The 24,804-nt window shown below is 45.5% G+C and overlaps 1 protein-coding gene across 1 annotated transcript in view; it reads left to right on the top strand.

Annotated features, from left to right (window-relative positions):
* Nucleotides 1-24,804, top strand: part of LOC143806507 (uncharacterized) — a 126,792-nt gene that overhangs the window by 73,665 nt on the left and 28,323 nt on the right. Inside the window, exon 2 of the mRNA XM_077287120.1 lies at nucleotides 19,655-20,005. Within this exon, the coding sequence (XP_077143235.1) occupies nucleotides 19,655-20,005 (351 nt within the window). The remainder of the gene's footprint in view (nucleotides 1-19,654; nucleotides 20,006-24,804) is intronic.

Here is a 24,804-nt window from a genome sequence, read left to right as displayed (position 1 = left end):
ATAGCTTTCCAATCCAGAACTGGATTATGGGCCTGCAGCCATGGTAGACCCAAAATGACAACATCATGCAAATTATGCAGCACAAGAAAGCGAATCACCTCCTGATGTACAGGAGTCATGCACATGGTCACTTGAGTCCAATACTGAGGCGTATTCTCAGCCAATGGTGTAGCATCAATTCCCCTCAGTGGAATAGGGAATTCTAAAGGCTCCAGAACAAAACCACAGCGCCTGGCAAACGACAAATCCATCAGGTTCAGGGCAGCACCTGAATCCACAAAAGCCATAACCGTGTAGGATGACAAAGAACAAATTAAAGTAACAGACAAAATGAATTTAGGCTGTATAGTACCAACGGAGACAGATTTAGCGATTTTTTTTACGCGCTTAGAGCATGCTGAGATAACATGAGTTGAATCACCACAGTAAAAGCACAACCCATTTTGACGTCTATGATTTTGCCGCTCAATTCTGGTCAGAATTCGGTCACATTGCATAGACTCAGGTCTCTGTTCAGAAAACACCGCCAGATGGTGCGCAGATTTGCGCTCCCGCAAACGCCGATCAATCTGAATGGCCAAAGCCATTGAGTCATTCAGACTTGCAGGCGTGGGGAACCCCACCATAACATTCTTAATGGCTTCAGAAAGACCTTTTCTGAAATTTGCAGCCAGGGCACACTCATTCCATTGAGTAAGCACCGACCATTTCCGAAATATTTGACAATACACCTCAGCTTCATCCTGGCCCTGAGAGAGAGCCAGCAAGGCCTTTTCTGCCTGGTTCTCAAGATTAGGTTCCTCATAAAGCAAACCAAGCGCCAGAAAAAACGCATCCACATTCAGCAATGCAGGATCTCCTGGCGCCAGGGAGAAAGCCCAATCTTGAGGGTCGCCACGCAACAGGGAGATAACAATTCTAACTTGCTGAGCGGAATCACCAGAGGAACGAGGTCTCAAAGAAAGAAATAATTTACAATTATTCTTAAAATTCAGAAACCTAGATCTATCTCCAGAAAACAACTCAGGAACAGGTACTTTTGGCTCAGACATAGGACTGTGAACAACAAAATCCTGAATGCTTTGCACCCTTGCAGCAAGATGATCCACACTAGAAGTCAGACTCTGAATATCCATGTCTGCAGCTGAACTCAAAGCCACCCAGAGATTAAGGGGATGAGAGAAGCTGGACAGACTGCAGAAAAGGGAGAGGAAAAAAAAAAAAAAAATTGTACTCAGGGCTTCTCTTATCCCACTTCTGCGATGCATTAAACACTTTATGGCCTGCTGTACTGTTATGATCCTTAGTGGCTGAGGATCACAGAATGAACTAGCTACGAGCTCTAGGGAGGTGGTAACTGGACTGACCGCAAAACCTGATCCTAACCAAACACACTGAAGGTAGCCGGTGAACGTGCCTGAATTCCTGGACGTCTCGCCGCAGCCTGAGAAACTTGCTACCCCTATAAAGTAAGACCTCACTTGCCTCAGAGAAATGACCCCAAAGATATAGTAAGCCCCCAACAAATATTAACAGTGAGGTAAGGGGAAAATACAAAACGTAGAAATGAAAACAGATTCAGCAAATGAGGCCCACTAATACTAGATAGCAGAAGACAGGCAGGGAACTGTGCGGTCAGTAAAAAACCCTATACAAAATATCCACGCTGAGAATACAAGAACCCCCACACCAACTAACGGTGTGAGGGGAGAAACTCAGCCCCCTAGAGCTACCAGCAAGCAAGGAAATCACATATTAGCAAGCTGGACAAGGACAAGTAAATAACCAAGAAACATATTGAACACTAATGAGCAAAAAATAACCAAACAGAAAACTTAGCCTCTCATGGAGAGACTGATAGCGAAGGAATTCAGGAGGATCAAGATAGCACTGAATACATCGACAGCAGGCAAACACTGAAAGTCCAGGTGAGCTAAATAGGAAACCAGCTAACAGATAACGAGACAGCTGATCCGCCTCAGACCTGCAGAAAGACACAAAGAGCCACCAGAGGGAGCCCAAAGACAGCACTCACACAGTACCACTTGTGACCACAAGAGGGAGCCCAAAAACAGAGTTCACAACAAGCCATGTAGTATATAACGCAGCCCACGCAGTATAGAACACAGCCAACATAGTATCTTACACTGGCCAGGTAGTATATAGCAGACACGCAGTATCTAACGCAGCCCACGTAGTATTTAGCAGTGTGGGCACCATATCCCTGTTAAAAAAATAAAATAGTTATATACTCACCCGCAAGGATCCAGACCGCTAAGTCTTCTAGGTAAATTCGCAATGCATATCTGGGAACGGAAGCCGGCGGCAGGCGCGAGCGCATCGTCAGACTATGGAAGGTGAGAATAGCAGGTTTTGTTTTTTTTTTAATTATTTTTAACATTAGATCTATTTACTAATGATGCTGCATAGGCAGCAGCAATAGTAAAAACTTGGTCACACAGGGTTAATAGCGGCGGTAACGGAGTGAGTTACCCATGGCATAACGCGGTCCGCTACCGCTGGCATTAACCCTGTGTGAGCGGTGACTGGAGGGGAGTATGGAGCGGGCACTGACTGCGGGGAGTATGGAGCGGGCGCTGGGCACTGACTGCAGGGGAGTAGGGAGGGACCAATCGGACTGTGGCCGTCCCTGATTGGTCGCGGCAGCCATGACAGGCAGCTGGCGAGACCAATCAGCGACTTGGATTTCCATGACAGACAGAGGCCGCGACCAATGAATATCTGTGACAGACAGACGGAAGTGACCCTTAGACAATTATATAGTAGACTAGATGGTGGCCCGATTCTAACGCATCGGGTATTCTAGAATATGCACGTCCACTTAGTATATAGCACAGCCACGTAGTATATTGCCCAGTTACGTAGTATATTGCCCAGCCATGTAGTATATTGCCCAGCCACGTAGTATATTGGCCAGTTACGTAGTATATTGCCCAGTCATGTAGTATATTGCCCAGCCACATAGTATATTGCCCAGTCACGTAGTATATTGCCCAGCCCACGTAGTATATTGCCCAGTCACGTAGTATATTGCCCAGTCACGTAGTATATTGCCCAGCCACATATATTGCCCAGCCACGTAGTATATTGCCGAGTCACGTAGTATATTGCCCAGTCACGTAGTATATAGCACAGCCCATGCAGTATATTGCACAGCCCACGTAGTATATTGCCCAGCCCATGTAGTATATTGCCCAGCCCACGTAGTATATAGCAATGTGGGCATCATATCCCTGTTAAAAAAAAGAATTAAAATAAAAAATCGTTATATACTCACCCTCCGTCGGCCCCTCTGATCCACAACAGACCTTTCCTGCTCGCGACGCTCTGGTAACAGGTCCATGTGCGGAGATCATCATCTCGCGAGATCGCAGCATGGACCGGTTACCGGAGCGTCACGAGCGGGAAAGGCCTGTTGTGGATCCGAGGGGCCGACGGACGGTGAGTATATAACGATTTTTATTTTTTTAATTATTTTTAACATTAGATATTTTTAATATTGATGCCGCATAGGCCGCATCAATAGTAATACGTTGGTCACACAGGGTTAATAGCAGCATTAACCGAGTGCGTTACACCGCGGCATAGCGCTGACGGGGGGGGAGTATGGAGGGGGCACTGAGTGCGGGGAGTAAGGAGCGGCCATTTTCTTCCGGACTGTGTGCGTCGCTGATTGGTCGTGGGCGTTTTGCCACGACCAATCAGCGACTTGGATTCCATGAGACAGAGGCCGCGACCAATGAATATCCGTGACAGACAGAAGGACAGACAGACAGAAAGATGGAATCGGGTATTCTAGAATATGTATGTCCACGTAGTATATTGCACAGCCCACATAGTATATTGCCCAGCCACGTAGTATATTGCCCAGTGACGTAGTATACAGCACAGAGCCACATAGTATATTGCCCAGTTACGTAGTATATTGGCCAGTTACATAGTATATTGCCCAGTGACGTAGTATATTGCCCAGTGACGTAGTATACAGCACAGAGCCACGTAGTATATTGCACAGCCCACGTAGTATATCGCCCAGCCACGTAGTATATTGTCCAGTGACGTAGTATATTGGCCAGTTACGTAGTATATTGCCCAGTGACGTAGTATATTGCCCAGTGACGTAGTATATTGCCCAGTGACGTAGTATACAGCACAGAGCCACGTAGTATATTGCACAGCCCACGTAGTATATCGCCCAGCCACGTAGTATATTGCCCAGTGACGTACTATATTGGCCAGTTACGTAGTATATTGCCCAGTGACGTAGTATATTGCCCAGTGACGTAGTATACAGCACAGAGCCACGTAGTATATTGCCCAGCTGCGTAGTATATTGCCCAGCCATGTATGACACAGGTTAAAAAATAAAAAATAAACATATACTCACCTTCCGCAGGCGCGTTGTAGCTCTGTCGCCTGTGTGGGGTGCAGGCGGCAGCTTCCGGTCCCAGGGTGTGATGACGTCGCGGTCACGTGACGACGTCGCGGTCAAATGATCGTGACGTCACGGTAGGTCCTTGTCGCGCAGGTCCTTTCCGCGCAGGCGCGCAGGACTTGTGATGACGCATTCCTTTCATTAACTGCTCAAACAGATCTGAGTAGTGAGGTCTCGGTAGCATAACTTTTCCTTTTTGGCAGCATTGAGTAAACTGATTGTCGGATGGTTTTTCATCAATAAAATTCAGAGAGTCGCATTTAGAGCAAAGTGCATTCATATTCCCACAGTAGTGTTCATGAATTGTACTTTCATTGTCTGTTACATAATGTGCAAGTTGGTGAATATTGTCCTGGTCGTGCCTTAGTTGGTAGAGCATTCGTTTTTTATGAATTTGGCGATCATGTTGTTCCTGTCGTACAACAGTTTGTTGTGGTGTCTCCGGTAGGCGATGGTGTCTGTGAGACTCCGCATCCTGGGCTTTTCTAGCAGCAGTTTGTTGTGGAGTCTCCTGTTGGCGACGTTGTCTGTGAGATTCCCCATCCTGGGCTTGTCTGGCGGCAGTTTGTTGTGGTGTGTCCTTTTCCCGATGTTGTTGTTTTCTTGCTGCTGCTGCTGCTTTTCTGTCATCCTCATTGGCGTATTTTCGTTTACGACCCATTCTAAGATAAACACAGGGAAATGCCGCCCATACAGGGAGACGCAGGCACACACCCTACACATTGGCGGCACTTGACAGCAGTGGAGGACAATGATAGTTCCAGAATTCGCGGCATACTGTGCCCGCCGGCTGGCCTCGACCAATCAGCAAGGCGCGATTTCCGAGACAGACAGACAATTAGACCCTTAGACAACACAATGGCGGCACTTGACAGCAGTGGAGGACAATGCCCGTCGCTGATTGGTCGAGGCCGGCTGGCCTCGACCAAACAGAGACTGTGCGTCGGGTATTCTAGAATATGTATGCGTAGTATATTGCACAGCCCACGCAGTATATTGCACAGCCACACAGTACATTGCGCAGCCCACATAGTATATTGCGCAGCCACGCATTATATATAGTGCGTGGCCTGTATTAACGCATCTGGTATTCTAGAATATGTATGTACCGGTATGTATATAGCAGCCACATAGCATATAGCACAGGCCACGTACTATTTGTCTGCTATATACTACATGCCTCCTATATACTATGTATATAACACTGCCCATGTAGTATATAGCACAGCCCCCGCAGTATATCACAAAGCACACGTAGTATATAACACTGCCCATGTAGTATATAGCACAGCCGTGCAGTATATCACACACCTCACGTAGTATATAACACTGCCCATGTAGTATAGCACAGCCCCTGCAGTATATCACACAGCCCACGTAGTATATAACACTGCCCATGTAGTATATAGCACAGCCCACGCAGTATATAACACTGGCCATGTAGTATATAGCAGCCCCTGCAGTATATCACACAGCCCACGCAGTATTTAGCAGTGTGGGCACCATATCCCTGTCGCCTGTCGCTGATTGTTCGCGGCCGGCCACGTAGTATATAGCGTAGTATTCTAGAATATGTATGTAGTTTATTTATGAAGATTGAAGAATAATGCAATAACGGGTAAAATATATTTATTATCATTAAATTTTATTAGTCATAGAACTTAATACAATTGAATGAAATTATGAATTTGTCCAAAGTTGAGCTGGATTTGTAGGCGGTCCAAATACACAGATGTAGGCAAACAATTCATGAAGTTGCTTAGGCATAAGTAGGGTAACTGCGTCTTCTAAAGTAAGTTTCCACACAGTATCATCCAATAGAAGCCCTAAAGCCAAAGCTGCAGCTTTAAATGTATCGTCCAATACTCCGTTAACTGTTTTCAAATCGTCATAAGTTTTAGCTCCTTTGATATGTAGTAGTAACAGCCGAAGGCAATATCTTTCTTGATCCTTGACACTAACAGTATACATGCGTCCAATTATTTTGCTAACTCCTCGTTGTCTTGGATTCCAAGTTTTATTCCAAATGTAATGCTCTGGAATCTCTCGGTACAAATAGTGCCTTGCGTTTTCATCATGTTGGTTCAGCAAAAACCATTCCATTAATGTTGATGTCGTGCTTAAAGTTTTTGAGACGTCTTTGACTTCAGCATCTTCAAATAAATAAAGCTGCTGTTGATTTGGTAAATGAATAGCTAAACGTATAATGGCATGGGACTGTGAATGCATTGGAAACGCAAATATCCTCCAAGCAGCTTCTGGAGCACTGACATATCTTGAGTCAACAAAAGTTGATGATTCATTGTGATTGACTGTTTTCTGTTGTATTTTGATGATAGCTTTGTCATGCCCCTTGTAGATGTACTTGAAGAGATATTTTACACTTTTTATTGAAGCACAGATTTCTACGTTGATGTGACAGTTGTAGCATTTTGATAAGTACGGGTTGTATGGGACTATCCATGAGTTATTTATAATTTTTTTGTTGCAAGCAATGTTATCAATGTGTTGTCGCCGGTAGGATGGGTAGCCATCCAAGTCTTTAACAGTGTGCTGTTTCAACTCCTTTGGAAACCCTTTTGTACACTTTCCGTTTTCCATGCATGGACTTTTTGGATTTGCTACACCGCATGGGCCATGAACCATATGAGAGACTACAATATTATACAGTTCAGGATACTTTTCTTGGTTAGGAATTTCAGCCCACACTATATTGTCGATTTCTTCCTCCGTACGAATCTTGGAATCCGTGTCTAAGATAATTAGTATATGCGCATGTGGGAGACCTCGTTTCTGAAACTCTATGACGTGTACCATTGCTACGACTGTTCCAAAAAGCCCATTTTTTATGTCTTTCAAAAGGCTGATGAGTTTCAGTCGAAATACGCGTGCGACTAAGTCCGGCCTGTGTTCAACTTTTTGCCAGGGTTCTAGATTTTCGGTAATTTCCGGCCATTTAGGATTACAGGTCATTGTCACAAAAATGTCTGGTCTTCCAAACTTTGTTACTATTGCCATTGCATCTTGATAACGCTGTTGCATGTTGCAGGGGCTACCTTCAAACGACGACAGGAGGATTACTGTTTTTCCAATTGGAATTCCCTTTTTAATTGATTGTTTTTGCAATAGATAGGGACAGCGCAGCTACTTGTATATACAAGGGAATACAGGATGGCTAATTATCTATATATATATAATTGTCTAAGGGTTTAATTGTCTGTCTGTCCTGGAAATCCCACGTCTCTGATCAGCGACGGGCACAGTCTCTGATTGGTCGAGGCCAGCCGACCTCGACCAATCAGCGACGGGCACAGTCTGCCGTGAATTCTGGAATCATCATTGTCCTCCACTGCTGTCAAGTGCCGCCATTGTGTAGGGTGCGTGCCTGCGTCTCCCTGTATGGGCGGCATCTCCCTGTGTTTCTATCTTAGAATGGGTCGTAAACGAAAATACGCCAATGAGGATGACAGAAAAGCAGCAGCAGCAGCAAGAAAACGACAACATCGGGAACAGGAGACACCACAACAAACTGCTGCCAGACAAGCCTGTGGGAATATGAATGCAGTTTTCTCTAAATGTGACTCTCTGAATTTCATTGATGAAAAACCATATGACAATCAGTTTACTCAATGCTGCCAAAAAGGAAAAGTTATGCTACCGAGACCTCACTACTCAGATCTGTTTGAGCAGTTAATGAAAGAAATGCATCAACACAGTAGAAATTTCATGGAAAATATCAGAAGCATCAACAGTTCTCATGCGTTTGCTTCATTCGGTGCCAATATTGCACCGCCCCCTGGATTCGGACCGTATTGTTTTAAAATTCACGGCCAGATCTACCACCGCACTGGAACACTTCACCCAGAAATAGGACAACCACCAAAATTTGCACAATTATACATCATTGATACAAATGAGGCTACAGAACAAAGGATGAACCTAAAAGAAAACGAAAAGTGTGATGCTGAACTGATGAAGCAAATTGCTGTACATTTACAAAAAATAAGCCCATTTGCTGCCGCATATCGCATGCTAAAAGACATTCAAGCTGAGGAGGAACAGAGGGCTATACAAAATGGTACTGAAATGCCTTCTATTGTCATGGCCATTAAACAAGAACGTAAACAGAATCCTCGACTTTACAACAAACCACGTGTAAGTGAGGTCGCAGTTGTTTTTCAAAACTATGATGGAGAACCTCCTTTTCAAAGGGATATATTAGTCCATCTTAAGCCAGACCAAAACAACCCTTTGGTTCCTAAGACACAACGAATTAGCATTTTGCACAGCAACCTTGATGCTCTTCTGTATCCGCTATTCTTTCCAAAAGGTGAACAAGGGTGGCATGAAAACCTAAACCAACAAGGAACTTCAGGAAGAATTACACAGCTGCAATACTACAGTTTTCGTCTGTCTGTCCGAAATTACTTCAATCCTATTTTAAACAGTGGGAAACTGACACAACAGTACTTAGTTGACGCATATGTTAAAATTGAAGCTAATCGTCTAAATTTCATAAGAATGAACCAAAAACAACTTAAAGTTGAAGACTACTGCGTTCTTCAAGAACATTTGCAAAAACAATCAATTGAAAAGGGAATTCCAATTGGAAAAACAGTAATCCTCCTGTCGTCGTTTGAAGGTAGCCCCCGCAACATGCAACAGTGTTATCAAGATGCAATGGCAATAGTAACAAAGTTTGGAAGACCTGACATTTTTGTGACAATGACCTGTAATCCTAAATGGCCGGAAATTACCGAAAATCTAGAACCCTGGCACAGTCGTAGCAATGGTACACGTCATAGAGTTTCAGAAACGAGGTCTCCCACATGCACATATACTAATTATCTTAGACACGGATTCCAAGATTCGTACGGAGGAAGAAATCGACAATATAGTGTGGGCTGAAATTCCTAACCAAGAAAAGTATCCTGAACTGTATAATATTGTAGTCTCTCATATGGTTCATGGCCCATGCGGTGTAGCAAATCCAAAAAGTCCATGCATGGAAAACGGAAAGTGTACAAAAGGGTTTCCAAAGGAGTTGAAACAGCACACTATTAAAGACTTGGATGGCTACCCATCCTACCGGCAACAACACATTGATAACATTGCTTGCAACAAAAAAATTATAAATATCTCATGGATAGTCCCATACAAACCGTACTTATCAAAACGCTACAACTGTCACATCAACGTAGAAATCTGTACTTCAATAAAAAGTGTAAAATATCTCTTCAAGTACATCTACAAGGGGCATGACAAAGCTATCATCAAAATACAACAGAAAACAGTCAATCACAATGAATCATCAACTTTTGTTGACTCAAGATATGTCAGTGCTCCAGAAGCTGCTTGGAGGATATTTGCGTTTCCAATGCATTCACAGTCCCATGCCATTATACGTTTAGCTATTCATTTACCAAATCAACAGCAGCTTTATTTCTTTGAAGATGCTGAAGTCAAAGATGTCTCAAAAACTTTAAGCACGACATCAACATTAATGGAATGGTTTTTGCTGAACCAACGTGATGAAAACGCAAGGAACTATTTGTACCGAGAGATTCCAGAGCATTACATTTGGAATAAAACTTGGAATCCAAGACAACGAGGAGTTAGCAGAATAATTGGACGCATGTATACTGTTAGTGTCAAGGATCAAGAAAGATATTGCCTTCGGCTGTTACTACTACATATCAAAGGAGCTAAAACTTATGACGATTTGAAAACAGTTAACGGAGTATTGCACGATACATTTAAAGCTGCAGCTTTGGCTTTAGGACTTCTATTGGATGATACTGTGTGGAAACTTACTTTAGAAGACGCAGTTACCCTACATATGCCTAAGCAACTTCGTGAATTGTTTGCCTACATCTGTGTATTTGGACCGCCTACAAATCCAGCTCAACTTTGGACAAATTCATAATTTCATTCAATTGTATTAAGTTCTATGACTAATAAAATTTAATGACAATAAATATATTTTACCCGTTATTGCATTATTCTTCAATCTTCATAAATAAACTACATACATATTCTAAAATACTATGCTATATACTACGTGGCCGGCCGCGAACAATCAGCGACAGGCGACAGGGATATGGTGCCCACACTGCTAAATACTGCGTGGGCTGTGTGATATACTGCAGGGGCTGCTATATACTACGTGGCCAGTGTTATATACTGCGTGGGCTGTGTGACATACTGCGGGGGCTGTGCTATATACTACATGGGCAGTGTTATATACTACGTGGGCTGTGTGATATACTGCAGGGGCTGTGCTATACTACATGGGCAGTGTTATATACTACGTGAGGTGTGTGATATACTGCACGGCTGTGCTATATACTACATGGGCAATGTTATATACTACATGTGCTGTGTGAAATACTGCGGGGGCTGTGGTATATACTACATGGGCAGTGTTATATACTTAGTATATAGGAGGCATGTAGTATATAGCAGACAAATAGTACGTGGCCTGTGCTATATGCTATGTGGCTGCTATATACATACATACATATTCTAGAATACCAGATGCATTAATACAGGCCAAGCACTATATATAACACAGCCCACTTACTATATAACACAGCCCACGCAGTATATAGCAGCCACGCAGTATATAACACAGGCCACGCAGTATATAACACAGGGCACATAGTATATAGCACAGCCGACGCAATATATAACTGCGCCGCCCTCTGCCTGAACAGTCAGTGCGGAGAGACGGGACGCTGAGGAGCAGCGATGAGAGGTGAGTATGTGATATTTTGTTTTTATTGCCTCAGCAGCAGCATTACATGTGGCACAATGCTGTATGGAGCGTATATGGGGCCATAAAGAACTGCATGGAGCATTACATGGGGCATCTATGGGGCCATAACTGCATGGAGCATTATATGGGCCATCTATGGGGCCATAACTGCATGGAGCATTATATGGGCCATCTATGGGGCCATAACTGCATGGAGCATTATATGGGGCATGTATGGGGCCATAACTGCATGGAGCATTATACTATGTGACTGGGCAAAATACTACGTGACTGGGCAATATACTACGTGGACATGCAATGTACTGCGTGGGCTGCGCAATGTACTGCGCAATGTACTGCGTGGGCTGTGCAATGTACTACGTGGGCTGCGCAATGTACTGCGTGGCTGAGCAATGTACTGCGTGGGCTGCGCAATGTACTGCGTGGGCTGCGCAATGTACTACGTGGGCTGCGCAATGTACTGCGTGGCTGTGCAATATACTGCGTGGGCTGTGCAATATACTACGCATACATATTCTAGAATACCTGATGCACAGTCTCTGATTGGTCGAGGCCAGCCGGCCTCGACCAATCAGCAACGGGCATTGTCCTCCACTGCTGTCAAGTGCCGCCATTGTGTTGTCTAAGAGTCTAATTGTCTGTCTCTCTCGGAAATCCCGCCTTGCTGATTGGTCGAGGCCAGCCGGCCTCGACCAATCAGCGACGGGCACAGTATGCCGCGAATTCTGGAATTATCATTGTCCTCCACTGCTGTCAAGTGCCGCCATTGTGTAGGGTGTGTGCCTGCGTCTCCCTGTATGGGCGGCATGTCCCTGTGTTTCTATCTTAGAATGGGTCGTAAACGAAAATACGCCAATGAGGATGACAGAAAAGCAGCCGCAGCAGCAAGAAAACGACCACATCGAGAACAGGACACACCACAACAAACTGCCGCCAGACAAGCCCAGGATGTGGAATCTCACAGACAACGTCGCCAACAGGAGACTCCACAACAAACTGCTGCTAGACAAGCCCAGGATGCGGAGTCTCACAGACACCGTCGCCTACCGGAGACACCACAACAAACTGTTGTACGACAGGAACAACATGATCGCCAAATTCATAAAAAACGAATGCTCTACCAACTAAGGCACGACCAGGACAATATTCACCAACTTGCACATTATGTAACAGACAATGAAAGTACAATTCATGAACACTACTGTGGGAATATGAATGCAGTTTGCTCTAAATGCGACTCTCTGAATTTCATTGATGAAAAACCATCCGACAATCAGTTTACTCAATGCTGCCAAAAAGGAAAAGTTATGCTACCGAGACCTCACTACTCAGATCTGTTTGAGCAGTTAATGAACGGAATGCGTCATCACAAGTCCTGCGCGCCTGCGCGGAAAGGACCTACCGTGACGTCACGGTCATGTGACCGCAACACGGTCATGTAACCGCGACGTCATCACAGGTCTTGCGCGACAAGGACCTGCCGTGACGTCACGGTCATGTGACCGCGACGTCGTCACGTGACCGCGACGTCATCACACCCTGGGACCGGAAGCTGCCGCCTGCACCCCACACAGGCGACAGAGCTACAATGCGCCTGCGGAAGGTGAGTATAGGTTTATTTTTTATTTTTTTAACCTGTGTCATACATGGCTCGGCAATATACTACGCAGCTGGGCAATATACTACGTGGCTCTGTGCTGTATACTACGTCACTGGGCAATATACTACGTCACTGGGCAATATACTACGTAACTGGCCAATATAGTACGTCACTGGGCAATATACTACGTGGCTGGGCGATATACTACGTGGGCTGTGCAATATACTACGTGGCCCTGTGCTGTATACTACGTCACTGGGCAATATACTACGTCACTGGGCAATATACTACGTAACTGGCCAATATACTACGTCACTGGGCAATATACTACGTGGCTGGGCAATATACTACGTGGGCTGTGCAATATACTACGTGGCTCTGTGCTGTATACTACGTCACTGGGCAATATACTACGTCACTGGGCAATATACTATGTAACTGGCCAATATACTATGTAACTGGGCAATATACTATGTGGCTCTGTGCTGTATACTACGTCACTGGGCAATATACTACGTGGCTGGGCAATATACTACGTGGACATACATATTCTAGAATACCCGATTCCGTCTTTCTGTCCTTCTGTCTGTCACGGATATTCATTGGTCGCGGCCTCTGTCTCATGGAATCCAAGTCGCTGATTGGTCGTGGCAAAACGCCCACGACCATTGCCACGACCAATCAGCGACGCGCACAGTCCGGAAGAAAATGGCCGCTCCTTACTCCCCGCACTCAGTGCCCCCTCCATACTCCCCCCCCCGTCAGCGCTATGCCGCGGTGTAACGCACTCGGTTAATGCTGCTATTAACCCTGTGTGACCAATGTTTTACTATTGATGCGGCCTATGCGGCATCAATATTAAAAATATCTAATGTTAAAAATAATTAAAAAAATAAAAATCGTTATATACTCACCGTCCGTCAGCCGCTCGGATCCACAACAGGCCTTTCCCGCTCTCGACGCTCCGGTAACCGGTCCATGCTGCGATCTCGCGAGATGATGATCTCCGCAGCATGGACCTGTTACCAGAGCGTCGCGAGCAGGAAAGGTCTGTTGTGGATCAGAGGGGCCGACGGAGGGTGAGTATATAACGATTTTTTATTTTAATTCTTTTTTTTAACAGGGATATGATGCCCACATTGCTATATACTACGTGGGCTGGGCAATATACTACATGGGCTGGGCAATATACTGCATGGGCTGTGCTATATACTACGTGGCTGGGCAATATACGTGGCTGGGCAATATACTACGTGACTGGGCAATATACTACGTGGGCTGGGCAATATACTATGTGGGCTGGGCAATATACTACGTGACTGGGCAATATACTACGTGGTTGGGCAATATACTATGTGACTGGGCAATATACTACGTGGCTGGGCAAAATACTACGTGACTGGGCAATATACTACGTGGCTGGGCAATATACTACATGACTGGGCAATATACTACGTAACTGGCCAATATACTACGTAACTGGCCAATATACTACGTGGCTGGGCAATATACTACATGGCTGGGCAATATACTATGTAACTGGGCAATATACTACGTGGCTGTGCTATATACTAAGTGGACATGCATATTCTAGAATACCCGATGCGTTAGAATCGGGCCACCATCTAGTCTACTATATAATTGTCATGGCTGCCGCGACCAATCAGGGACGGCCACAGTCCGATTAGTCCCTCCCTACTCCCCTGCAGACAGTGCCCAGCGCCCGCTCCATACTCCCCGCAGTCAGTGCCCGCTCCATACTCCCCTCCAGTCACCGCTCACACAGGGTTAATGCCAGCGGTAGCGGACCGCGTTATGCCATGGGTAACTCACTCCGTTACCGCCGCTATTAACCCTGTGTGACCAAGTTTTTACTATTGCTGCTGCCTATGCAGCATCATTAGTAAAAAGATCTAATGTTAAAAATAATTAAAAAAACCAAAAAACCTGCTATTCTCACCTTCCGTAGTCTGACGATGCGCTCGCGCCTGCCACCGGCTTCCATTCCCAGAGATGCATTGCGAATTTACCCAGAAGACTTAGCGGTCTCGTGAGACCGCTAAGTGATCTGGGTAATTTCGCAATGCATCCTGGGAATGAAAGATGGCAGCAGCCGAGCGCGCATCGCCAGAGGTTCGCTGGATCTACGCTGGATCCTTGCGGGTGAGTATATAACTAATTTATTTTTTTAACAGGGATATGGTGCCGACACTGCTAAATACTACGTGGGCTGCGTTAGATACTGCGTGTCTGCTATATACTACCTGGCCAGTGTAAGATACTATGTGGGCTGTGTTCTATACTGCGTGGGCTGCGTTATATACTACATGGCTGCTATATACTACGTGGGCAGTGTTATATACTACGTGGCCACTGTTAGATACTATGTGGGTTGTGCTATATATTACGTGGGCTGTGCTATATATTACGTGGGCTGTGTTATATATTACATGGCCAGTGTTACATACTACGGGGCTGTGTTATATACTGCGTGGCTGCTATATACTGTGTGGGCTGTGTTATATACTACGTGGGCTGTGTTATTTACTGCGTGGCCTATATTAACCCATCGGGTATTCTACAATATGTATGTATATAGCAGCCACATGGTATATACCACAGGCCACATAGTACTCCTATATACTACCTGGCCTGTGCTATATACTGTGTGGCTGCTATATACATACATACATATTCTAGAATACCCGATGCGTTAGAATCGGGCCACCATCTAGTATATATATAAAGGGGAACAGCGCAGCTAATTACCGTATATACTCGAGTATAAGCCGACCCGATTATAAGCCGAGACCCCTAATTTTGCACCAAAAAACTGGGAAAACTTAATGACTCGAGTATAAGCCTAGGGTGGAAAATGCAGCAGCTACTGGTAAATGTCAAAAATACAAATAGATACCAATAGAAGTAAAATAAAAGTAAAATTAATCGAGACATCAGTAGGTTGTTTTTGAATATCCATATTGAATCAGGAGCCAAATATAATGCTCCATAAAGTTTGATGGGTCCCATAAGATGCTCCATATTAACCCCTTCACCCCCGGAGCTTTTTCCGTTTTTCCATTTTCGTTTTTCGCTACCCTCCTTCCCAGAGCCATAACTTTTTTATTTTTCCGTCAATTTGGCCATGTGAGGGCTTATTTTTTGCGGGACGAGTTGTACTTTTGAACGACATCATTGGTTTTAGCATGTCGTGTACTAGAAAACGGGAAAAAAATTCCAAGTGCAGTGAAATTGCAAAAAAAGTGCAATCCCACACTTGTTTTTTGCTTGCCTATTTTGCTAGGTTCACTAAATGCTAAAACTGACCTGCCATTATGATTTTCCAGGTCAGTACGAGTTCATAGACACCAAACATGACTAGGTTCTTTTTTACCTAAGTGGTGAAAAAAAATTCCAAACTTTGCAAAAAAATAAATAAATAAAATTGCGCCATTTTCCGATACCCGTAGCGTCTCCATTTTTCGTGATCTGGGGTCGGGTGAGGGCTTATTTTTTGCGTGCCGAGCTGGCATTTTTAATGATAGCATTTCGGTGCAGATACGTTCTTTTGATCGCCCGTTATTGCATTTTAATGCAATGTCGTGGCGACCAAAAAAACGTAAATCTGGCGTTTCGATTTTTTTTTTCATTACGCCGTTTAGCGATCAGGTTAATGCTTTTTTTTTATTGATAGATCGGGCGATTCTGAACACGGCGATACCAAATATGTGTAGGTTGGGCTTTTTTTTTATTGATTTATTTTGATTGGGGCAAAAGGGGGGTGATTTAAACTTTTATATTTTTTTTATTTTTTTCACATTTTTTTTTACTTTTTTTTTTAACTTTTACCATGCTTCTATAGCCTCCATGGGAGGCTAGAAGCAGGCACAGCCCGATCGGCTCTGCTACATAACAGCGATCATCAGATCGCTGTTATGTAGCTAAAATGCAGGTGTGCTGTGAGCGCCGACCACAGGGGGGCGCTCACAGCCACCGGCAATCAGTAACCATAGAGGTCTCCAGGACCTCTATGGTTACAATGCACAAGCATCGCCGACCCCCGATCATGTGACAGGGGTCGGCGATGCGCTCATATCCGGCCGCACGGCCGGATGCGGTAGTTAAATGCCGCTGTCTGAGTTTGACAGCGGCATTTAACTAGTTAATAGCGGCGGGTGATCGCGATTTCACCCGCCGCTATTGCGCGCACATGTCAGCTGTAAAAAACAGCTGACATGTCGCGACTTTGATGTGCGCTCACCGCCGGAGCGCACATCAAAGCGGGGGTCCCGACATGTGACGTACTATTACGTCACATGTCGGGAAGGGGTTAAAATATGCCCCATATAATGCTGCACAAATGCGGATTATGGCCCCATAAGATGCTCCATACAGACATTTGCCCCATATAATGCTGCACAAATGCGGATTATGGCATACAGACAGACATTTACTCCATACAGACATTTGCCCCCTATGATGCTGCAGAAACCGTTGATTATTACCCCATAAGATGCTCCATAAAGATATTTGCCACATATAAAGCTGCCCAAGTCTACCACCCTACCCGTGCCCTCCGCTCCGCTAATGACCTCAGGTTAGCATCCTCAATAATCAGAACCTCCCACTCCCGTCTCCAAGACTTTACACGTGCTGCGCCGATTCTTTGGAATGCACTACCTAGGTTAATACGATTAATCCCCAATCCCCACAGTTTTAAGCGTGCCCTAAAAACGCATTTGTTCAGACTGGCCTACAGCCTCTACGCATTAACCTAACTATCCCTGTGTGGCCGATTAAAAATAGAAAAAAAACAAAACACATAATCAGGTTCCTTGCATCGTGTTCTCATACACGTTATGCATTTAATATCCCTCTGTGTCTGTACTGCTACATACTTAGGCAGTTAACTGGTTCATGCAGCTTTACATGAACACCTGAGCCTTACACTATGGCTGGTCCAAATAACTAAAGCAATTGTTACCATCCACCTCTCGTGTCTCCCCTTTTCCTATAGGTTGTAAGCTTGCGAGCAGGGCCCTCATTCCTCCTGGTATCTATTTTGAACTGTGATTTCTGTTATGCTGTAATGTCTATTGTCTGTACAAGTCCCCTCTATAAGTTGTAAAGCGCTGCGGAATATGTTGGCGCTATATAAATAAAAATTATTATTATTATTATGCCCCATAAGATGCTCCATGTAGACATTTGCCCCATATAAAGCTGCACAAACATTGATTATGGCCGCATAAGATGCTCCATGTAGACATTTGCCCCATAGAAAGCTGCACAAACATTCATTATGGCCCATAAGATGCTCCATGTAGACATTTGCCCCATATAATGCTGCACATGGCCCCATAAGATGCTCCATGTAGACATTTGCCCCATATGCTGTTGCTGCGATAAAAAAAAAAAAAAAATCACATACTCACCTCTCGTCGCTCAGGCCCCCGGCACTTGCTATATTCACCTGCTCCCTGTTTCACTGCCACCGGCCACTGCATCTTCCCGGGTCCTCTGCACTGACTGTTCAGGCAGAGGGCGGCGCACACACTAATCACCTCATCGCGCCCTCTGACCTGAGCGTCATTGCAGAGGATGCTGAAGACGGAGCCGCGGCCGGCGGCGGTGGAACGGGGAGCAGGTGAATATCGCGCACTGCGTTATACTCACCTGCTCCTGGCACGGTCCCTGGTTCCCCGGCAGCTTCTTCCTGTATTGAGCGGTCACATGGTACCGCTCATTACAGTAATGAATATGCGGCTCCACCCCTATGTAAGTGGAGTGGGGTCCATATTCATTACTGTAATGAGCGGTACCATGTGACCGCTCACTACAGGAAGAAGCTGCCGGCGCCGGGGAACCAGGGACTGCGCCAGGAGCAGGTGAGTATGATTACACAGCTGCTGCTCCACCTCCCCTGCCGACCCCTGGGTATGACTCAAGTATAAACCGAGAGGGGCAATTTCAGCCTAAAAAAATGGGCTGGAATTCTCGGCTTATACTCGAGTATATACGGTATATATACAGAGGGCACAGGATGGCTAATTATATATAGATGGGGACAGTGGAGATTATTATATATACAGGGGGCGCAGGATGGCTAATTATAAAAAGAGGACAGCGCAGCTAATTATATGGGGGCAAAGGGCAACTAATGATTTAATTATATATACAGATGCTGCATTTAACTTTCCAAGCAAAGTGGATGTGATTTTATGAAAACTCTTGCTCGCTGTGTGTTTAGAGACATTGCTGAACTGTGCATTTTTAATGAGTTTTTTTTCTCCATCGGCTTCTATAGGGAGCCTGAGAAAAAACACAGGTTTACAACCCAACTGTGTTTTAAGTGCAGAAAGAAAGCTAATCTGTACTAAAAATATTAAACATGCTGTTTCAAATCTGCACTAAAATCAAATCAAATAAATAAAAGCAAGCTTTAAAAAAATGCAATAAATCAGATTAGATTGTTTTGTTATAGCGTATTTTTATGCGGACATCTACAGGAAACATGTAGATAAAAAGCAGTAGAAAATACACAGCATATATGCTACTTGGGAATACGGCCACAACAATAATATACAGCGGAAGCAGCAGTTGAGTTCCGGACTTGGGGAGGGTGAGTAACGAGCAGTGGGTTTTGTTTTATGTAACAAACTGCGCCCAGAGACAAGCAATTTCTGAAAGGGAACAATCCATTTAAATTATTTTTACTGCACCAAAATAATTATTTGCCTCCATTTTTTAAGTTTATCAGCTAAATAAAACATGCAGTATTAAATTGCTACTAATTAGATTATTCTTGCCTATCTTTCAGGTAATTTAGATATCACCAGGATCGAACCCCCTATACAAGCTCTGCTGGGTCATAACATAACCGTCCCTTGTCACTTTTTAGGCTACAAGACTTCACCTTTGGATCTTTCTAAAGTTTCTGTGCGCTGGACTATGAAAACACCAGAAACTAACGAAACACGGGTTTATTTTTTTGATGGTACACGTCACATCGCTGACAGACCTGGATCCCGTATACCGGACAGTGGACTTATGGAAGGAAATGGCAGTCTGTACCTACCCAACCTTCAGTTCAGCGATGAAGGAGAATACACCTGTTCTATTATCGTCACCCCTGCTAAGGAGACAAGTAAAGTCTCTCTACAGATATCAGGTAAGTGCTGAGATCAGAGACACAGCGGAGATCAGGGCTCATAGGATATTTTTGGAGATTTTGAACAGTTGCAGATCAGGGTTGCAAAATCAAGCACCCACAAAACAGAACAGGAAGCACTATCATGTCATTGACTGTAGACGTACAGATTCAGGTGTCCTCTACTTTGGAGTTACTTTAAAGAAGTTAGTGAGATTGGAAAACAGCACCACCTATTTAGATGCTTCTTTGAAAACTTGTCTCTATTCCAATATTGTACCGCACCTTTAAGTGCCGTATTAGGAAATTAATAATTTTTTCAACAATTCATTAGTCTCATTTGCAAAAATCAGCAGCATAAAAAGTCTTACAGTGCAGATCAGCATTTGCAGCCCGTCACTTTCTGCTGTGGATTTGTACAGAGACTTGGGGAAAACAAATGGAGTGTAACCATACCCTATCATGTTTGGAGAGGGTCCGTTCTTACAAACAATGGAAAAAGTGCCTACAAAACTCTTAAAAAACCTCTCTATTAATTTCTATGGCGAAAAGTCTTGCATTTACATGTTCAGTCTTTTGAGCGTCTTGTAAATGTTTCAGGCTTTCAAAAGTGTCAAGTGTTTAAAAGAAGTGACCGGACCATTCCACTTACAGTAATCGGTGCAGAAATGCTGCAGAAAATCTGCAACGTCAAAAACTTACCAAAATCTCATCATGGGAACGTAGCCTTAGGGTAGGGTTTTTTTTTTCCCGCAGGCGGTTTTGGAGCAGAATCACTACGAAAAATCACACAAAAAACTTGAAAGACTCTTCTTATTAATTTTTATTGAAAAAGGAGTTGCGGTTTATAGTTTAAGTATTTTGATCAATTATTAATCAACTTAAAGTTTCTGAGAGTGTTTAAAAGAAGTAATATGTCCATGCTTTAGGTGTTTTCGGCTATAAAGCTGCTATATACTTGACAAAAGAAGTCAATGGGAAGTCTCCAAAAAAACACATGGGTGTTTTCTTTTTTTATAGCTTCTTGCGCACATTTTGAGGCAATAATGCCTTAAAAATGCTAGTGTTTTATTCATTGCTTAAGAATATTAAAAATCATGAGAAAAATTGCAAAAAAAAGATTTTAAAAAGTTAACAGAAAACGCCTAAGAAAAATATTAACAAAATGTTTCAGGTCAAAAAACCATGTAAACACCAGTGATTTGTGTGAACATACCCTTTGCGCACCGTCCCACGGGTCAAAAACGCAGCAAAAAATCCTCAGTGCAAATTATTTGCTGTCATTTCATGCTGCGACTATAAGTTCATATTTCCCCCTTTTAAGTGCAAAGGGTTAAATGTGTGGGAAATCCAAACCTATTCCACAATGAGATTTCACAGTATTTTTTTCCTCTGCAAAAAATTAGCAACAGACACAACACACAGGAACATACCCAAATTATCAGGTTAAAAGTTGTATTAAATGCTGTTTAGTATCTTTATTATATTATTTAGAATATATAGAAATAAGCCTGTGGATGTGACCTCAACCCTGCACAAACTTTATGAATAGAGTTTTTAACCACGAGTCTGAAATCACAAGCACTGTGTCGCGATTCATACACTCAGTGTGGTGACTGGCAGGTCAGCCGTCCAATCTAGGGCAGGGGCCTGCTTAGCTGTCAGTATTGTGATAGGCAGCTCGGCCGTCCAATCTAGGGCAGGGGCCTGCTTAGCTGTCAGTATTGTGATAGGCAGCTCGGCCGTCCAATCTAGGGCAGGGGCCTGCTTAGCTGTCAGTATTGAGATAGGCAGCTCGGCCGTCCAATCTAGGGCAGGGGCCTGCTTAGCTGTCAGTATTGTGATAGGCAGCTCGGCCGTCCAATCTGGGGCAGGGACCTGCTTAGCTGTCAGTATTGTGATAGGCAGCTTGGCCGTCCAATCTGGGGCAGGGACCTGCTTTGCTGTCAGTATTGTGATAGGCAGCTCAGCCGTGCAATCTAGGGCAGGGGCCTGCTTAGCTGTCAGTATTGTGATAGGCAGCTCGGCCGTCCAATCTGGGGCAGGGGCCTGCTTTGCTGTCAGTATTGTGATAGGCAGCTCGCCCATCCAATCTGGGGCAGGGGCCTGCTTTGCTATCAGTATTGTGATAGGCAGCTCGGCCGCCCAATCTAGGGCAGGGGCCTGCTTAGCTGTCAGTATTGTGATAGGCAGCTCGGCCGTCCCAATCTGGGGCAGAGACCTGCTTTGCTATCAGTATTGTGATAGGCAGCTCGGCCGTCCAATCTAGGGCAGGGGCCTGCTTAGCTGTCAGTATTGTGATAGGCAGCTCGGCCGTCCCAATCTGGGGCAGGGACCTGCTTTGCTGTCAGTATTGTGATAGACAGCTTGGCTGTACAATCTGGGGCAGGGACCTGCTTTGCTGTCAGTATTGTGATAGGCAGCTCGGCCGTCCAGTCTGGAGCAGGGGCCTGCTTAGCTGTCAGTATTGTGATATACAGCTCGCCCATCCAATCTGGGGCAGGGGCCTGCTTTGCTGTCAGTATTGTGATAGACAGCTCGGCCGTCCAATTTGTGGCAGGTGCCTGCTTTGCTGTCAGTATTGTGATAGGCAGCTCAGCCATCCAATCTCGGGCAGGTGCCTGCTTAGCTGTCAGTATTGTGATAGACAGCTCAGCCGTCCAATCTGAGCCAGGGGCCTGATTAGCTGTCAGTATTGTGATAGACAGCTCGGCCATCCAATCTGGGGCAAGGACCTGCTTAGCGGTCAGTATTGTGATAGGCAGCTCGGCCGTCCAATCTGGGGCAGGGACCTGCTTTGCTATCAGTATTGTGATAGACAGCTCGGCCGTCCAATCTGGGGCAGGGACCTGCTTTGCTGTCAGTATTGTGATAGACAGCTCGGCCGTCCAATCTGGGGCAGGGACCTGCTTTTCTATCAGTATTGTGATAGACAGCTCGGCCGTCCAATCTGGGGCAGGTGCCTCCTTAGCTGTCAGTATTGTGATAGACAGCTCAGCCGTCCAATCTAGGGCAGGGGCCTGCTTAGCTGTAAGTATTGAGATAGGCAGCTTGGCCGTTCAATCTGGGGCAGGGGCCTGCTTTGCTGTCAGTATTGCGATAGGCAGCTCGGCCGTACAATCTGGGGCAGGGACCTGCTTAGCTGTCAGTATTGTGATAGACAGCTCGGCCGTACAATCTGGGGCAGGAGCCTGCTTAGCTGTCAGTATTGAGATAGGCAGCTCGGCCGTCCAATCTGGGGCAGGGGCCTGCTTTGCTGTCAGTATTGTGATAGGCAGCTCGGCCGTACAATCTGGGGCAGGAGCCTGCTTAGCTGTCAGTATTGTGATAGGCAGCTCGGCCGTCCAATCTGGGGCAGGGACCTGCTTTGCTATCAGTATTGTGATAGACAGCTCGGCCGTCCAATCTAGGGCAGGGGCCTGCTTAGCTGTCAGTATTGTGATAGACAGCTCAGCCGTCCAATCTGGGGCAGGGACCTGCTTAGCTGTCAGTATTGTGATAGACAGCTCGGCCGTCCAATCTGGGGCAGAGACCTGCTTTGCTGTCAGTATTGTGATGGACAGCTCGGAAGTCCAATCTGGGGCAGGGGCCTGCTTTGCTGTCAGTATTGTGATAGACAGCTCAGCCGTCCAATCTGGGGCAGGGACCTGCTTTGCTGTCGGTATTGTGATAGGCAGCTCGGCCGTACAATCTGGGGGAGGGACCTGCTTAGCTGTCAGTATTGTGATAGACAGCTCGCCCGTATAATCTGGGGCAGGAGCCTGCTTAGCTGTCAGTATTGTGATAGACAGCTCGGCCGTCCAATCTGGGGCAGGGACCTGCTTTGCTGTCAGTATTGTGATAGACAGCTCGGCCGTCCAATCTGGGGCAGGGACCTGCTTTGCTATCAGTATTGAGATAGGCAGCTCGGCCGTCCAATCTGGGGCAGGGGCCTGCTTTGCTGTCAGTATTGTGATAGGCAGCTCGGCCGTACAATCTGGGGGAGGGACCTGCTTAGCTGTCAGTATTGTGATAGACAGCTCGCCCGTATAATCTGGGGCAGGAGCCTGCTTAGCTGTCAGTATTGTGATAGACAGCTCGGCCGTCCAATCTGGGGCAGGGACCTGCTTTGCTATCAGTATTGTGATAGACAGCTCGGCCCTCCAATCTGGGGCAGGTGCCTGCTTAGCTGTCAGTATTGTGATAGACAGCTCAGCCGTCCAATCTAGGGCAGGGGCCTGCTTAGCTGTCAGTATTGAGATAGGCAGCTCGGCTGTCCAATCTGGGGCAGGGGCCTGCTTTGCTGTCAGTATTGTGATAGGCAGCTCGGCCGTACAATCTGGGGCAGGGACCTGTTTAGCTGTCAGTATTGTGATAGACAGCTCGGCCGTACAATCTGGGGCAGGGGCCTGCTTAGCTGTCAGTATTGTGATAGGCAGCTCGGCCGTCCAATCTAGGGCAGGGGCCTGCTTTGCTGTCAGTATTGTGATAGGCAGCTCGGCCGTCCAATCTGGGGCAGGGGCCTGCTTTGCTGTCAGTATTGTGATAGGCAGCTCGGCCGTCCAATCTGGGGCAGGGGCCTGCTTTGCTGTCAGTATTGTGATAGGCAGCTTGGCCGTCCAATCTGGGGCAGGGACCTGCTTTGCTGTCAGTATTGTGATAGGCAGCTTGGCCATCCAATCTGGGGCAGGGACCTGCTTTGCTATCAGTATTGTGATAGACAGCTCGGCCGTCCAATCTGGGCAGGTGCCTGCTTAGCTGTTAGTATTGTGATAGGCAGCTTGGCCGTCCAATCTGGGGCAGGGGCCTGATTAGCTGTCAGTATTGTGATAGGCAGCTCG

This window comes from Ranitomeya variabilis, chromosome 2 (genome assembly GCF_051348905.1).
Source record: "Ranitomeya variabilis isolate aRanVar5 chromosome 2, aRanVar5.hap1, whole genome shotgun sequence".
NCBI lineage: Eukaryota > Metazoa > Chordata > Amphibia > Anura > Dendrobatidae > Ranitomeya > Ranitomeya variabilis.
The sequence above is the reverse complement of the archived record's forward strand: the minus strand, read 5'-3'. Positions and strand labels throughout refer to the sequence as shown.